The sequence below is a fragment of the Poecilia reticulata genome, chromosome 23 (assembly GCF_904066995.2).
Source record: "Poecilia reticulata chromosome 23, P_reticulata-male-v2, whole genome shotgun sequence".
NCBI classification, from domain to species: Eukaryota; Metazoa; Chordata; class Actinopteri; order Cyprinodontiformes; family Poeciliidae; genus Poecilia; species Poecilia reticulata.
In genome coordinates this window covers 1,693,008-1,707,543 of record NC_088852.1, presented here as the reverse complement: position 1 = coordinate 1,707,543, position 14,536 = coordinate 1,693,008, and the positions used below count along the sequence as shown (strand labels likewise).

At 39.7% G+C, this 14,536-nt stretch overlaps 1 protein-coding gene across 2 annotated transcripts in view; it reads right to left on the bottom strand.

Annotated features, from left to right (window-relative positions):
• LOC103459096 (plexin-B2-like) overlaps positions 1-14,536 on the bottom strand; it is a 46,902-nt gene that overhangs the window by 21,909 nt on the left and 10,457 nt on the right. Inside the window, exons 2-16 of one of the 2 annotated variants that reach the window (XM_081603914.1) lie at positions 13,832-14,352; positions 12,930-13,256; positions 12,696-12,840; positions 11,782-11,930; positions 11,535-11,705; positions 10,878-11,012; positions 9,495-9,595; positions 9,287-9,413; positions 6,244-6,409; positions 4,834-4,945; positions 4,608-4,716; positions 4,421-4,525; positions 3,685-3,780; positions 1,805-1,892; positions 1,510-1,700 (exon numbers count right to left, since the gene is read on the bottom strand). In XM_081603914.1, the coding sequence (XP_081460040.1) occupies positions 1,510-1,700; positions 1,805-1,892; positions 3,685-3,780; positions 4,421-4,525; positions 4,608-4,716; positions 4,834-4,945; positions 6,244-6,409; positions 9,287-9,413; positions 9,495-9,595; positions 10,878-11,012; positions 11,535-11,705; positions 11,782-11,930; positions 12,696-12,840; positions 12,930-13,256; positions 13,832-14,347 (2,538 nt within the window). In that variant the 5' untranslated portion in view covers positions 14,348-14,352. The remainder of the gene's footprint in view (positions 1-1,509; positions 1,701-1,804; positions 1,893-3,684; positions 3,781-4,420; positions 4,526-4,607; positions 4,717-4,833; positions 4,946-6,243; positions 6,410-9,286; positions 9,414-9,494; positions 9,596-10,877; positions 11,013-11,534; positions 11,706-11,781; positions 11,931-12,695; positions 12,841-12,929; positions 13,257-13,831; positions 14,353-14,536) is intronic. The other variant, XM_081603915.1, reaches the window with a different exon arrangement.

Below are 14,536 nucleotides of genomic sequence, written 5' to 3'. Positions count from 1 at the left end.
CACGAATAATTAAAGCTAACTGTTGACATTTTTGTTTGCTTAAATGTTAAGTTAGCATTTAGCTCAGCTAGCAAAAAAAAGCTAATTGTTTATAGCAAAATAATACTTAGCAAAAATAAAATGACATCCAAAGCCTCCATGTACATCCTGTAATTCTTTCTGCTTCTCATTTCTGCGTGCGAAATCTTTCAGCAGGAATCCCCAGAAGCATTTATCTGTGGTGATTTTACATTATGTGGTATTTCAGATGAAATGTTGTGATTTACATCCACAAAGGACTTTGAAACAGAAAATGAATGGCTGGTCCTATTAAAAGGTGCAGAAATTCTCCGGTGGTTGACAGCAGTAATCTGTTTCCTAAGAGAGAAAAGTCTCTAAGTGGAGAGAAAAACCCAAGATAAGCTCATATATAATGTAGTTTTGTTTGAGTTATGATCACTGGAGGAGATGTTTTATGTTGCATTATGTACAAAAACAAACTTCAATATTTTCTGAACTGTTGGGGGTGAAAACATTTCCCCAAAACTGCCAGAGCAGAAAACAATTGCATCGTCTAGCAGCTGAAGTTGATATTCTAAAATATTTTACTACAACCTGCAATGTGAGACAAATACAGAAAGTTAGAACAGCAGCAACAATTTAAACAAGTTGTTCAGGCTAAAGCGAATATCAAGTCTAAGTTTAACAGGAAGAGCTGGAGAAGTTCGGGGTTCAGGAATTTCATTAAAAGTTTGATTCCCCAACATTGAGGGAAGATGCAAACTTTTTAAAAAAATCAACAAATTCCTGAACAGAAAAACAAAAACGGAGTCTGATGTTTCACAGAATGTACAAAGCAATTTAACAGTTTTTTTTCTTCTTCTTCTTGGAACTTTAAAAGAAATCGACGGCTGCAAACAGACGTGCAGCAATGCAACATACGTCTTTGAAAAGCAGAAGTTAAGCCTTCTGCACAACCAACAACAATGCAGCAAGTGGTTTCTGGATGGTGAGTCAACAACAAAAGACTTGTCATATCCAGCAGCCATTGTACAACCCATACAGCTGTAAAATCAGCTGACCACACATGCTGGAACTCTGTTAGGGTTGCTAGGTAACGGGCAGAGTTCTGCTGGGGTTGCTAGGTAACAGTGGAGTTCTTCTGTGGTTGCTAGGTAACTGCTGATTCCTGATGTTACATTTCAGAGGTTTTTGAAACTGCTCGTTTTCCAGACACCAAAAGATCATGAACTTTTGTCAAAAGTCGTTCTTTGTGGGGTTTTTTTAAGAGCTAGGGCTGGTTTTAGAAGCAGTTTAAATCCTCTAAATGGAATTAACAAAATTGTAAAATGTGAATTTTGCATAAGTTCCCAGAAAAAAAACTTGCTAGGTTCTGAAACGCAACCACTAAGTTACATGAAAGTACCTGGAAGCTCTTGGAAAGTACCTCAAAGTTCTGGTGGTGTATTGTGTGGTGGTGCAGTGTTTTATGATGTATAGTAGGAGGAGACTTTGGTTTTGAGGACTCACGTCAGTAATAGTCGGTACGGGACACGGAGTCGGTTCTGATGACTTGCAGATCTCCTTGTATACACACTTCATTTCTTGTTCATTATTGTTTTTGCGAGGGGTTTCTTCGCACCACTCGCAGTTGTACTTGTCGTCGGCGTGTTTACACAGACTGCAGTCCTCTCTTCCCACTGAGCAGCTATACAGCGTGACTGGGAGGAGAAGATAAGAGGGGATGCAACTGGATCAGAACTGAAAATAAGAGGAAAAACTTCTTTGTTTCTCCTTTCTGTGAGTTTGAGAGTGACACACCAACCTGTCAGCGTGCTGTCAATCTTAGCGCTCCTGTCTTGGTCTTTGATATGGAAAGATATGTTCACCTCCTGCTGGTCGTCATAAGCAAACTGCACACAGAGACATACAGCATCGTTTCTTCACAGGTACAAACAAAGCTCCCACAGGCGGTGCTGCAAAGGCTTTTATAGCCAAAAAACTCATTTTTACACCACTCATCTCGCTGCAACATCTAGTTTTCTTTTGTCCAGGTTTAGCTTCTACATTTTTAAATGAAAAAACACCGTCAGTAACTCTAAAGTCAGGTCTGATTGTTGACATATTGATTTGAAGCAGAACCTTTAGATGGATAAAATACTATTTTAGTGTCTTCATTTAATATAACTTCACTTATCTCATCTAACAAACTAAAAAAAAGCTAAAAATCAGCTAAGAGTTAACATCTGAATAAATAAACTGCTAGCTAAAAGTACAACTGTCCCCTAACAGTTAGCATTATAGCTAACAGTATTTGTGCTACAGGCTACAGTTCATTTTTATTGGACTGTAGCCTGTAAAAATGCTAACAGTTAGCCTATCAGCTTATGTTATTTGAGATACCATACTAATGATAACTGTCAGCTAGCAGTAGCATTTGTGCTAACAGGGAAACTATTACCTCAAATGCAAATAATTGTCATTTCAGCAACTGTCGGTGGAAACATTTCCACTATTTCATTAACTGTTACTAAATTAGGATTGTGTAGCGGAGAAAAATGCTAACAGTTAGCATTTATCGGCTACACAAAAATACTTTGCATCACTTTTCTTAGTCTCATCACTTCAACATTTGACTCAAACACCTTTTGTATTATGATAAAAGGGGATACAAAGCTCCGCCCACAACAATGGACAAATCTCCGCCCACAAAAATGGGCGGAGCCAAGTATTTTTGTGGGTGGGGCTAGTAGAATTTTAACAATATTTATGTAATTTCTGTTTGATTTTATGCAGAAAAATGATTTTCAGAAAATAATTTTAGTATTAATCATTAAAGTTGAAATCCAGTATTAAACTAGCAGCTTTTACTGAACCAAACATCACAGTTTGGTTCAACAACGCTTCAGTTATATAGAAAATGCTCCAAATAGAAGTAGAGAGAATAACTGAATAGATGTTATGAAAGTGAGGATTTGTCTCATTTTCAAAGATGTGCGATTGTGCAGCTCCGTCTGGTGACCTTTTAAAACATTTGTGTCCTCACAACACGAGCAAAATAAGTCCAAATTTCCCTGTTTGGATTTGTGGTGAAACACAAACAAAACCTCGTCTCCCTTCTGCTTGCAGCTCGATGCTAAATTACACCGCCTCGGTCCAACTGTGAAGGTCAACTCAAACGCACAATTGTGCTCATAAATCAGAGGATGTTCTTTTCTGGAGGTTTTCAGGGGAAAAAAAAGGATAAAGAGCGAAAAGTGGAGGAAATAAAAGGGAATCAGAGGGAGGAAAATGGGAGAGATAACGAGGTGGAAGCAAACAGCATTTAACCATTTTTTTTTGCAGAAACTTCAACTCTTTATCTACATTCATGAGCAAAATATATATATAAACAACTAATCATGAAGTGCATAATGAAACTGAGTTTTAAGCTAACAAAATAAATGTTGCAATCATGTTGAGCAACTTCTAAATCAACAGTAATCAGAGTGGCTGATTTTAGGAGGCAGTGAAGAGCCGACTGCTGCTGCTGAAGTTTCAATTAAATAATCAGTGTTTCTTAAAGCGGGTTAAACGGGTTTAATCTGTCGCTGTTTGCCCACAACATTGATTACTCTCCTTTAAGATGCTTTATTCTCTGAATCATGTCAACAATCTGAGCCACAAACTTCCAGACTCTGGGATAAATCTGCGTCTCAAACTCACCTGGTAACCGTCGAATCTGAACTTTGAGTTTTCGATCTTCATCACGCTTTCTTCAGTGTTCCCCATCAGCTCCGTGCCGATGGTGAAGCTCTTCCCCTGCAGAAAAATGCAACTCCAATACTTAAATTGTTTGCTTATTTTGGGTTACTCTTTGCCTTATTAGTAAAAACATTTAATTTGCATCTTAATAGATTAGAAAATCATCAAAAAGTGGGTCTTTTAACTATATTCCACCAACAGGTTTGCTTGTTTTTTGAGTAACTTGTATTTTAAAACACAATAAATGGTTTTTAGATGCACTGTAAATCTGCACATGTAGGCATGTGGTGATGAATTTTGCTAGACAATAAATTGTCCTAGAAATGATTCGATAAACAATAATATTGTCATTTTAAGGCCATTTTGTTCTTTAGTATACAGAGAACATTTAACACTGGAACTGGAAAACATTTTAAACGTCACAAATAAATAAACAAAACACGCAAAAGAACAATAATTAAAATGGATTATAAAGTCTTGCCTTTCAAAAACTTCATTTTTAATTTTTTAAACAGGCAAAAGAGGAAGGTAGTGCAAACAGGGTGTCAAATGTTTGCAGCGTTTCTCAAAATGGCGGCTTTTCAACAATATCAAAGGGGAGAATCTCCTTAACGACTTGTCTAAATGAAAATGATTAACTTATCATGCGATTCACTGAGTGGTAGCTGTGAACGGATCAGGTGTGACTGAGCTGCACCTCGTAGCTCTCCAGGTTCCTGCCCTGGAAGACGATGGGCACCTTATAGCCGACCGGGATCAGCAACGGCTCCGGAGACTCAAACTGAGGACAATTGTCCGGCTTCTGAAGAGAAATAAATGCGAGTTTAGATATTTTCTACCAGGGTTTTAACCTTTGGTGGCTGAATTTATGGTAAGAAATTTACCTGTGAAGATTTGACTATGTGACCTTCCGGATTTTCGACTTCATCACCGCAGGTGTAATCCTTGGTGTTCCACTGGCAGCCCCACTTACTGGTCACACAGGAAATGCACCTGGACACAGGTGGGACATGTGGCTGCATCATGCTGGGCGTTAATGTGTGTGTGTGTGTGTGTGTGTGCGTGTGTGTGTGTGTGTGTGTGTGTGTGTGTGTGTGAGATGCAGCTTACGGTGTGTTGGGGTTCTTCCACACGGTAGCTGCACAGTTGTAGAAGTGATATTCTCCGGACGTCACTTCAACCGTTTCGTTCAGCAGGATCTTCATCGGGACGGAAACGAAGTCTGAACACAGAGGAAGAATCAGAGGTTCAGGGGTCCAAACTGCGGCGCAGGGCCATTTGTGAACAAGAATGGAGAATGGTAGCAGGACAGAAACCGCTAGCACAGCCTGTCATGAACGCTAAAGCTAGTTAGCATAGCCACCGATGACTGCAGATAAACAGTTTTCCTGTTCATCCGTCATTAGCGCGTTTAGCAGCGAGGACACTAATTGACAGCACTAAGCCCCTCCTCCTGGCTCTGATTGGTTGGTTTTGGTGCGTTTCTTCAGAAGCAAAAGCAGCTCAGGGAGGAAGTGGAGGAAATCGATCTTTTCTGTCTCAAGCTGCCCCAACATGTTGAGAGTTTTAACAGATATGCAGAAAATATTTTTTTGATAAAAATTACAAAGAAATTTGCATAATTCTGGAACTGAGGCGTTCACTAAATGAATGTTGCTATTGTACTTTAGGTTAAAAAAAAGGAAATAAAGTTTTTGTTTATTTGCATTTTTTATGCATTTCTAGTTTGAACCCGTTGCAGTGTGACGTTACAAGCACAAAACCCCGACCCCATTCCTGCTGGAGGGCAACAAGCTGCCGCCAACACTGACTAGCATTGGTTTTAGCTGTTAAGTTCTCAATATAACACAAACTCATAAATGTATGTAAAAGAAAAAGTGACGCAGAGCTTTGCTACTAACTGTCAACACTACGACAATTAGATAACAAGGTCAGAAATTTTTTTTTATTAAGAAACAGAGAGAGGGAAGAAGTTCAGTTATGCTAGCTTGACCATGACAACCTAACATGTAGATGTGCTGTGGAATTCTGTGTGTTTCAGGTCAGTTAAAAAAATAACTTGACTCACACACCAACTCTGACAGACATTTAAATTAGCTAATATCACCAGTAGCTAATCTACCACAGCGCTCAGTTTCTAATAATCGTAAAAAAAACATCAAGCCTGCAAACAGCCTGCCATGTTTACTCTGAATGTCCTGTTCTCTGTGAGGGAAACGTTTAGAGTGTTTTTTGGTGTTGAATCTTAGTGAAGCTGCTGTAAGTCAGTTGCCATGGCAATGGGTCTGTGTGTAGCGTGGCCAACACAGAGAGCGAGAAAAAGAATTATATCAGTGGTTTAGGGCTACTCCTCAGCAGTTTTTCTGCTGCATTTCCCCTTTGCTGTGGCGCACTGCACTGAATTAATAATAGCTACATCTCCAGGTTTCAATTTGTTAATTTTTGCACATGTCTGACATTTTCCAATGTAAACAACAACATGCAACACGTCTACAGAATAAAATCTGTGGCGAATCGTACCCTGCTGCTCCAGAGTGGGCGGGATTTTTCCGCGGTCGGGAAGCGAACACACCACCATCGTCGGAACGTCTTTACTCGTCACAGCGTCGGATTTTAACGAATTGAAGACGCACTGCAGCTTGTCGCTGGTCCTCAGCCGGGGTAGAGACGGGACGCTGATGCTCACCTGCAGAGACAAACAGGTCAGAGACATGCCTCAACCTCTGCAGCAATGTTTCTACTAAAACGGGCCGGCAGGACTGGATCAAACCTGATAGAATGTGTCTCCCTGACTGAGTGAGGGCACATGAAAGTGTGTGTGGTGCAGTAATAATTACGATTCAACTGGGCTGTTCAAACATGAGCTCCTCATTACTCTTTGCTGACCTCAGCTGTTTTAATTTTGCTGCTGAAGTTCTAATTTCAAACTTCTTGATCCTCTGAAGCTTCTGAACTTTAGAAGCTCCAGAACAAAGTCACTTTTCTTCCACTGGAGATTTTAGATCCGCTTTTCTTATCGGATTAAAAACCTGAGGCCAGAACTCCTCATACGTTGGTCATTAAGGAACACGAGGTCAAACTTACCAAATTAACTGGATTTCTACATTGTCGTCTTTCTGAAGGTCACGTTCAGCGCTCCAGATTTAATCAAAACAAACTCCAAGCTGAGGCTGACAAAACAATATTCAGTTAAAGCTCAACCTTTAACGGCTAGCTACGCTAGTTTGGTGGAATCAACTAGCTCACTCACTCTTTGGTTGCCTAGCAACGACTTGGCAAGAAGAAGTTTCGAGTTCCGCCCAGATTTTGGTTGCCTAGCAACGACTTGGCAAGAAGAAGTTTCGAGTTCCGCCCAGATTTTGGTTGCCTAGCAACGACTTGGCAAGAAGAAGTTTCGAGTTCCGCCCAGATTTTGGTTGCCTAGCAACGGTCTGCTGAGTTTAAAGTTTCTCCTCCGTGCTTCATATCTTCTTAAAAATATTTTTTAAAAACGGCTTGAAGTGAAAACTGTGGACAAATGAGGAAAAGTAACACCACATGTTCGGCAGCATTTCAGATATTCAAAAAAGAAAAACGAATCAATAATTATTGATATTGACGAATATGAAACGCTGAAATCGCGAAACGTTTTCGGCCTTACTCTGAACTCACGTTTGGACTCGAGAGGTTTTGTGAGATTTGAATGTCGGTAGTAAATGTTTTGAGTCCATTATTTATATTAAGCAGTGAGGAGATTAGAACTGGTGAATAATTTTAAATAAATCCTCCAGTCTGAGAAAAAGGCTGAAATATTCTCAGTTTTCTTTACGTTTGATTAAGATTTTATTTCTGTAAGAGAAGTATTTATTCTTCAAATGACAAATTATTATTCACATCAATTATTACTATTAATATATTGTCGTAAAGCTCATCTCCACTCATAATCTTCAATTATTTTAAACAGCAGGGGGCTAAATATTCATCTGATGTCATTAAAATATTATTTTAGATTCCCAACAAGCTTAATTATCTTTCCATGTAATTATTTCAGATATTTCTAAAAACCCAGCATTTTTATGCAAAAAAATATCACATTATGTTGATTAAAAATAAACAACTGATTTATCTCATGAGGATCCTGTTCAACAGGGCAAACAAGATGAATGCAGTAACTGCTCTGCTGCAAAGCACTCATAATTCATCTCTGGGTTCCTGAATTTAAATATTATTCTGAAATAAATGCACGATTCTGAAATCTTTACATCACTCACTTTGAGTTATGTTTCTGTTCATTAAACGTTTCTTCTTGTTCTAAAACTGTGCAAAAATGTTCCAAATTTTCTAAAAATGATTAGAAAATGGAGAGAAATGTCTTTACTGCTGCATTTTAAAATAATTCAAACATCAACTTCTGTTTGCATTTTGGTTTTTATAGCCTGATCTGATTGCATTATCACACATCTGATGAGGATGACTGTGAGAGCGCCATCAACTAATGCAGCAATCTGCATAAAGCAAATATTCATGTCATTTGATTAATTTAGTGTCACTTAAACACGACTCCATCTCTCCTTAAATAAAAAAGATCTCATACTTTACATTGTAAACTCCGGCTGAAGGACACTGCGTCTCCCTGGACACTTGGATCAATGTCCCATTAATTCAGGTTCAGACAGAATCATACATCCTCTGCAGGAGTTCAGCTAATGAAAACATATGGGCTACAGCGGTCATACTGAAATTTATCGACTTAATCGTTACGTGCTACTCTCAATCTATTTTATAATATAAATTTTAGATTTTTCAGATACGAGAAAAGACATAAGATATAATTTTATTCATTTTAAAGGAGAAAAGTCATTAAAAGCCTAACCAAACTACTGAAATCTATTTAAATTTAATATTTCTGACGTGTAAAATACAAGTTTACTGCATGAAAACCCAACATTATAAGAGCTTGTAATGTTAGCTTTAACAGCTAATAGCTGGAACCCATAAGCATAAAATGTAATAATTTATTATTATTTATTTATTAGAACAATGAGGAAAAATTATATTGAAAATAAAATCAAATGTGATTAATTTTGTGCTAAAATCAATGTGGAAGGTGAATTGCTCGAGCTAATACTAGGAAAGTGTGCTGCTAACGTTAGCTTGCTAGCATTTTGTCCATTTTATTTCCAGGGATAAAATAAGGTGATTTATAAGGTTAGTGGTTAGTAAGTCTAGAAAAGTTCACCAGATAAAGATTTTTTTTAAAAATAAGGCTTTAAAACTTAAAGCAGCTTTTAGGGTTAGCTTTAGCAGCTAGCTGGCTAACCAGCTGGCTAACGTAAACCCACAAGGAAAATCTGTCTCTGTCATTCAGTGGGTAGAGAATGCAGAAAATTTACTTCATAATAACGTAACTCGAGTAACTATAATTGAGTAAATTAACTAGTTACTACTCAACTCTGCTGATGCATAATTCACAGAAATATGAAGAAATAACAGCTGCACCACCAACAACAATTTAAAATCAAATGAAAGATGGCGTCTCATCAGAGAAACTTCGTTCTGATTCTTCGCTGGGATTTTCACCCACCTGCTTGGTCTTGTTGCAGCTGATGTTCGGCGGGTTGAAGTCTGCGATCTCAACGCACTTCCCGTTGGGAGACCAGAGCCAGGCGTTCGTCTCTGCTGACCTGCTGCAGTCCTGCTTCCTGGTGCACCTGGACAAACAACATGGCGGCTTGATTTCCGGCAGCTGATTGGATCCCATGTCAGGCTGCGGCGGTTCAGGAGTCGCTCACCTTCCCTCCAGGACACACCAGCCGCAGTACGGATCCTTCACCTGAACGCAGGTGTGGCAGTCGGTCATCAGATGGCAGGTCTGGACCGGAACCTTGGTGATCTGGACACACAGGAAGTTCATTTCATTATTATTCTATTTAATTATTTTTTATGTTTTAAATTATTTATTTATATACATATGTATTTTGTAATAAATAAAAATATTTATGCATATTTTTTTTCTGAATTTATTTAAATAAATAAATCTTATTAGAAAGTTTTATTAATAAACTACTAAACAGTCAAAATTAGATTTAAACTTTGTTTTGTGTTACAGAAACTGCTTTATTTACAACCCTAAGTAGGTCATAAAAACTCATGCAAAAATAATTTTAAACATTTTTTTAATAAAAAAAAAATATATATATATTTAATCAATCTTACGGCAAATAAATTATATTTTTAAAAAGAATTAAATTCTTAAAATGAAAAACAAAAATAAAATGCTTTAATGATTTTAACTGAATAATTTTTCAAAGTTTTATTTTCTGGAAGCTTCTTTTATTGATGGCATCTTATTGATCTGTTTTATTGATCGGCTGTTTGTGTTTCATGATCTTGTACAGAACTTTGTTGCAGTTTTAATGTTTTCTTCATTTTTGCTACTTTGTGTTGATTAATCTCAGTTAATCAAATAAAGTGAAGTTTGTAAAAGTTTAAGGACTATAAATAGTTTGGTACTTGTTGACTTTTCTGCCTGCAGAGGATCTTTGGCTGCAAAAAAAACACCAAAAATGAACATTTTCATGTTTAAATTCAGTAAAAAAATATAAAATTGAAATAAATTCCGTCTTAATCCCACATTTCTCATTACTTTAACACAGCGTTGATTCTTCCTCCTGATGTTTTTTACGTTGAACATCTTCCAAGCGGCTCTGCTCTCTGACAGGCTGAGCGCCGTCTAATAAATTTAAATGAGCAGACGGAACGAGCTCCAGCGTCGTCGCTCGACTTGATCAAAGCAAATTGCTCTCTTGAAGTGCTTTGTAATTAATTCATTTCTAAAATCAATAACATCTATTTCACCTCGGCTGCGGAGAAGATGAAAGGACAAAGCAAAGAAAGACGGATGACGGAGAGGAAGAGAAACGGAGTGAATAAATCAAGCAGCGACTTGTGTGCGGTAATGCAGACGGATGTGTTGCTGTTAGTCGACAGAGAATAAATGATCAAATAGGACAGAGGGAATAAATGAAGGGCTCATTAAATCAGCAGCTTGATGGATGAAAGGGGGAAACAGGAGCTAGCCGCCGCCGCCGCCGCAGCGACCTTCCGGGTCGCTGTGGACGGGTGGAAGCGTGGAGCGATGGATCCGTTTAACGGAACAATCAATGGGCTCCGACCTTTTTGTCCGTGGTGATGTACAGGTGCTGCAGGCTGGAGTCGAACAGCAGGTTCTTGTTGACCTTGTACCTGGAGGCGCCGCTCAGCGGCTGGCCGTAAACCTCGGGTTGAGCCGACAGATGCAGCTTCAGCACCTGCACAGGAGAAACAGGAAGTGGAAACGTTACCGCCAGCGCAGAGCAGGAACCACAGTGGCAGCAGGACGGCGACAGCTAAAACATTTCAACCAGAATGACATTTAGTGGAAATAAAACAAGAGCAATAAACTTTAAATTCTAGTGAGCATTTGGAACTGAAAGACATTTTAAAGATTCAAAATAAAAAAAAACTGAAACAACTTCTGTCATCCAGTTTTTGGTAGGAAAAGAGAAAAATGATAAATTATGCAATTAAAAATGATTGAGTTTGTTTAATTTATCGTATGAGTCCCTCATGAAGCCGAAAACCATAAAGAAACGGATTAAAACATTTCCAACAAGTTCATATGCAGACAATCCAAGATGGCAGAAGGAAATATTTGCATATTTTTATGTAGCTGTGAATAAAAACATTAGGAAATATTGGTGCTAATGTTAGCTTGCTAGCTTTTGTCAACCAAAATGCATTTTTTAGTGTAATTTTGAACCCATAAACGGTAAGATTGAGGAATCTGTCACCTCTCCAGCGATGGTGCCCAGGAACGCCACAGCATGGTCCATCTCCACGGCAACAGCCACAGCAGTCAGGTGACCCCCATGCTTCCATGACGGCTCGGCCGCCAAGGCGAATTCGGCCGTACTGGCCAGCGGTGAGGGCAGATGCTCGGCTCCACATTTCTCCATGCCTCTCTGGTGAAAGAGCAGGTTTTCCACTTAAAACCTCAGATTTGTGTTTCAGCTTCGTTTCAGGAGAGGATTTTAGTACCGTTCCGCTGCACAGCTCCTCAGGCTTGGAATTAGAAGTAGAATAAGGCGAATAAACCGCCAGCTGGTTGTTGATGAGGCCCCCGTGGTTGTAACAGGCGTCTATGACTTTATAAATTTGTTTGTCGATGAACTTTAAAGGGTACATACCTGAAAACAGGAGCAGAAACAAAATCTGTCTCTACTCAAGCTAAATATGAAACATTAAGAAAATAAAGCAAGAAAATAGCTAAAACATGAGAAATCTGTAAAGACTAAATACTTTTTCGCAACACCTTATGTAAAAACACAGAGATATAAGCAAAGTTTGCCACCGCTTGGGGCCCCCTGCTGGCCTGGGGGTCCAAAAGAGCACAAATGAACAAGCTTTGTAAAAGTTATTGCCAAAATAACCCAATTACTGAATTACTACAGAAGAAAACTGCAACACTGTTTCATTTATAGTGCTCTGTGAGAAATATTCAACGTTAAAAATTTTTGTGTACACAGAACGAAAGCTAAGTATTTCATCTTTTGATTCACGGCTGCTTCATCTGATCAAATCTGTGGAGAAGTAAAATAGATCCCAACAATGATGAGAAAAATTTCTATAAATAGTTTTTGAAGACCGAGGTGAGGCAGTGCAGTGCCGTGCCTCACCTCTGGGGGCGCTGTATATGTATTATATAGCTAACATGCTTGTTTAATTACACATTTCCTACATGTGTTGATATTCCTGATGGATAGATTTAATGAATGTATCTTTTTGATTGGCCATAAACGTGCAGAGAAAGTACCGTGTCTGACTGACAGGGGGCAGTGCTGAGCCCCTTAGACAAGGTGTTATGAACCTGACTGCAAATTAATCGATAGGAAACATTTTTCTGAGACCAAACTGATAAAAAAAAGCTATAAAAACATGAAAGTGCGTCATACACATGGCTGAGTTGTCGTCTTCATTGCTGAAGGTGGCGAACAAAACTTCGTCGTGAGCCAAGATGGGTCCGTACTCAGAGCCGTACCGACTGGACCGGCTCAGACTCTGAGCCAAAGCTTCGCCTGCTGGTCCAACAAAAGCCGCCTGGAAGACCAGAGGAAGCAGATTGAAGTTTGGTTTATTATAAATATGAGCAACAATAATAAACATCAGGACCGGCTGGTTCTCCTCACCAGAACCTTGCTGAACTCATTGCTGGCGCTGCAGTTGAGCTGCAGCTCCGTGTACGAGTAGTAGTTGTGATCCTCCTCGCAGATCCGGGAGATGAACGTGAAGTTCTTGTGGTTGTGCGAGTTGAGCTTCCTGGAAAACAGGAAGTAGACGAAGCCGTTGCTTTTGAAGCTGAAGCGGAAGTCGTGCGCGTATTTCACGTTGAAGGGATTGGACTGGACCGCCGCGGTCTCGATGATGTTCTCGAACACGTCCCAGTCGCCCTCTTCCTCCAGGACGCGGGTGGAGATGAGCTTCATGTTGTCCAAACTGCTGTGGCCTTTAGCAACCTGACGGAGAAAGACATCAAGCAGTAATTATTGCAAATGTAAGTCTGGAGATTTATTAAATTAAGATGTTTTAATGCCATTATTATTCAGAAATAAGAACAATAATAGCGAGGTTTACTGGGAGGAAGTCGAGTTTCACCGTGAGAGCATCTGCCTCTTTTAAAGATTCAAAATAATAAGCTGGGCCGTTAATGAGATATTTTTTACCACGCTGTCGCAACTTGTGCCGTTCTATAATATAAACAGCGGAAGCTCTCCTATCAAAATAAAAGCATTAAATCAAAAACCGGAAGTCAATCACATGTTAAATAAGGAGCTTAAATTTGGGTTAATTACAACGAGATTAATATTCTGACAAAGTAGAACATTATGACTTTATTGTTGTAATATTTTGACTTAATTCGCAAAATATTACATTACTAATGTAATAGTGCAAATATTACAATAGTAATGTGATATTTTGTCACTATTCTTGTTATTTTTACCGTATTTTTATTTCAACTTTATTCTCGTAAAATTTCGACTTTATTCTGGTAAACACGGAGGAGTGGGCGGAGCTTGTGTTTCCTCCTCACCAGGAAAACGGTGAGGTTTTCTTTGTTTTTCTTGTAGTATGACATCACTCCCACGACGGAGACGGTCTCATCGGCGCTCGCCACGTACGACTTCTCGCCCTTGTTGTCGTTGAAGTAGACTTCGTCCTTCACGCCGTCCAGGCTCCTGAGCGAGCAGAGGCCCCTGAACAGGCTGCCGCACACCACCAGCTGGTTCTTGGCCGGGTGGAGCAGCAGCAGCTTGTTGTAGTTGGGCGTGTCCTTTGCGTCCTTGCAGGAGGCGGTGGTGACGGGCGGCGTGCACTGCCGGTTGTCGAGTTTGGGCCCCGTTACGAAGCTGGACTCCAGCTCCAGGTCGGCGCTCAGCTGGTACAGGTTGTTGATCGCGCCCACGTACAGCCGGCCCGTGGCGGGGTGCGCCACCACGTTGTTGATCAGCGTGGCGGACGAAAACTCCGGGTCCAAGACGCGGCACAGGGCGAGGTGAGCCGTCGCCATGGCAACCACGGCGAGCCGCCACGCCCACCACCGCTCCATCGTGTCTGGAAGACAAAACCAGAAAAATACCAGCTGGTTGTTAAATAATTACAGTCTTAGTGACGCCTAGTGGTGAGATTTCAGAATGCAGCGAAAAAATAAAATCTATCTCACGCTGCCCCTAGTGGTCAACTACTGTAAATAATCTTACATTTCACGATAAATCAAAATGTAAATATATTTAATAAA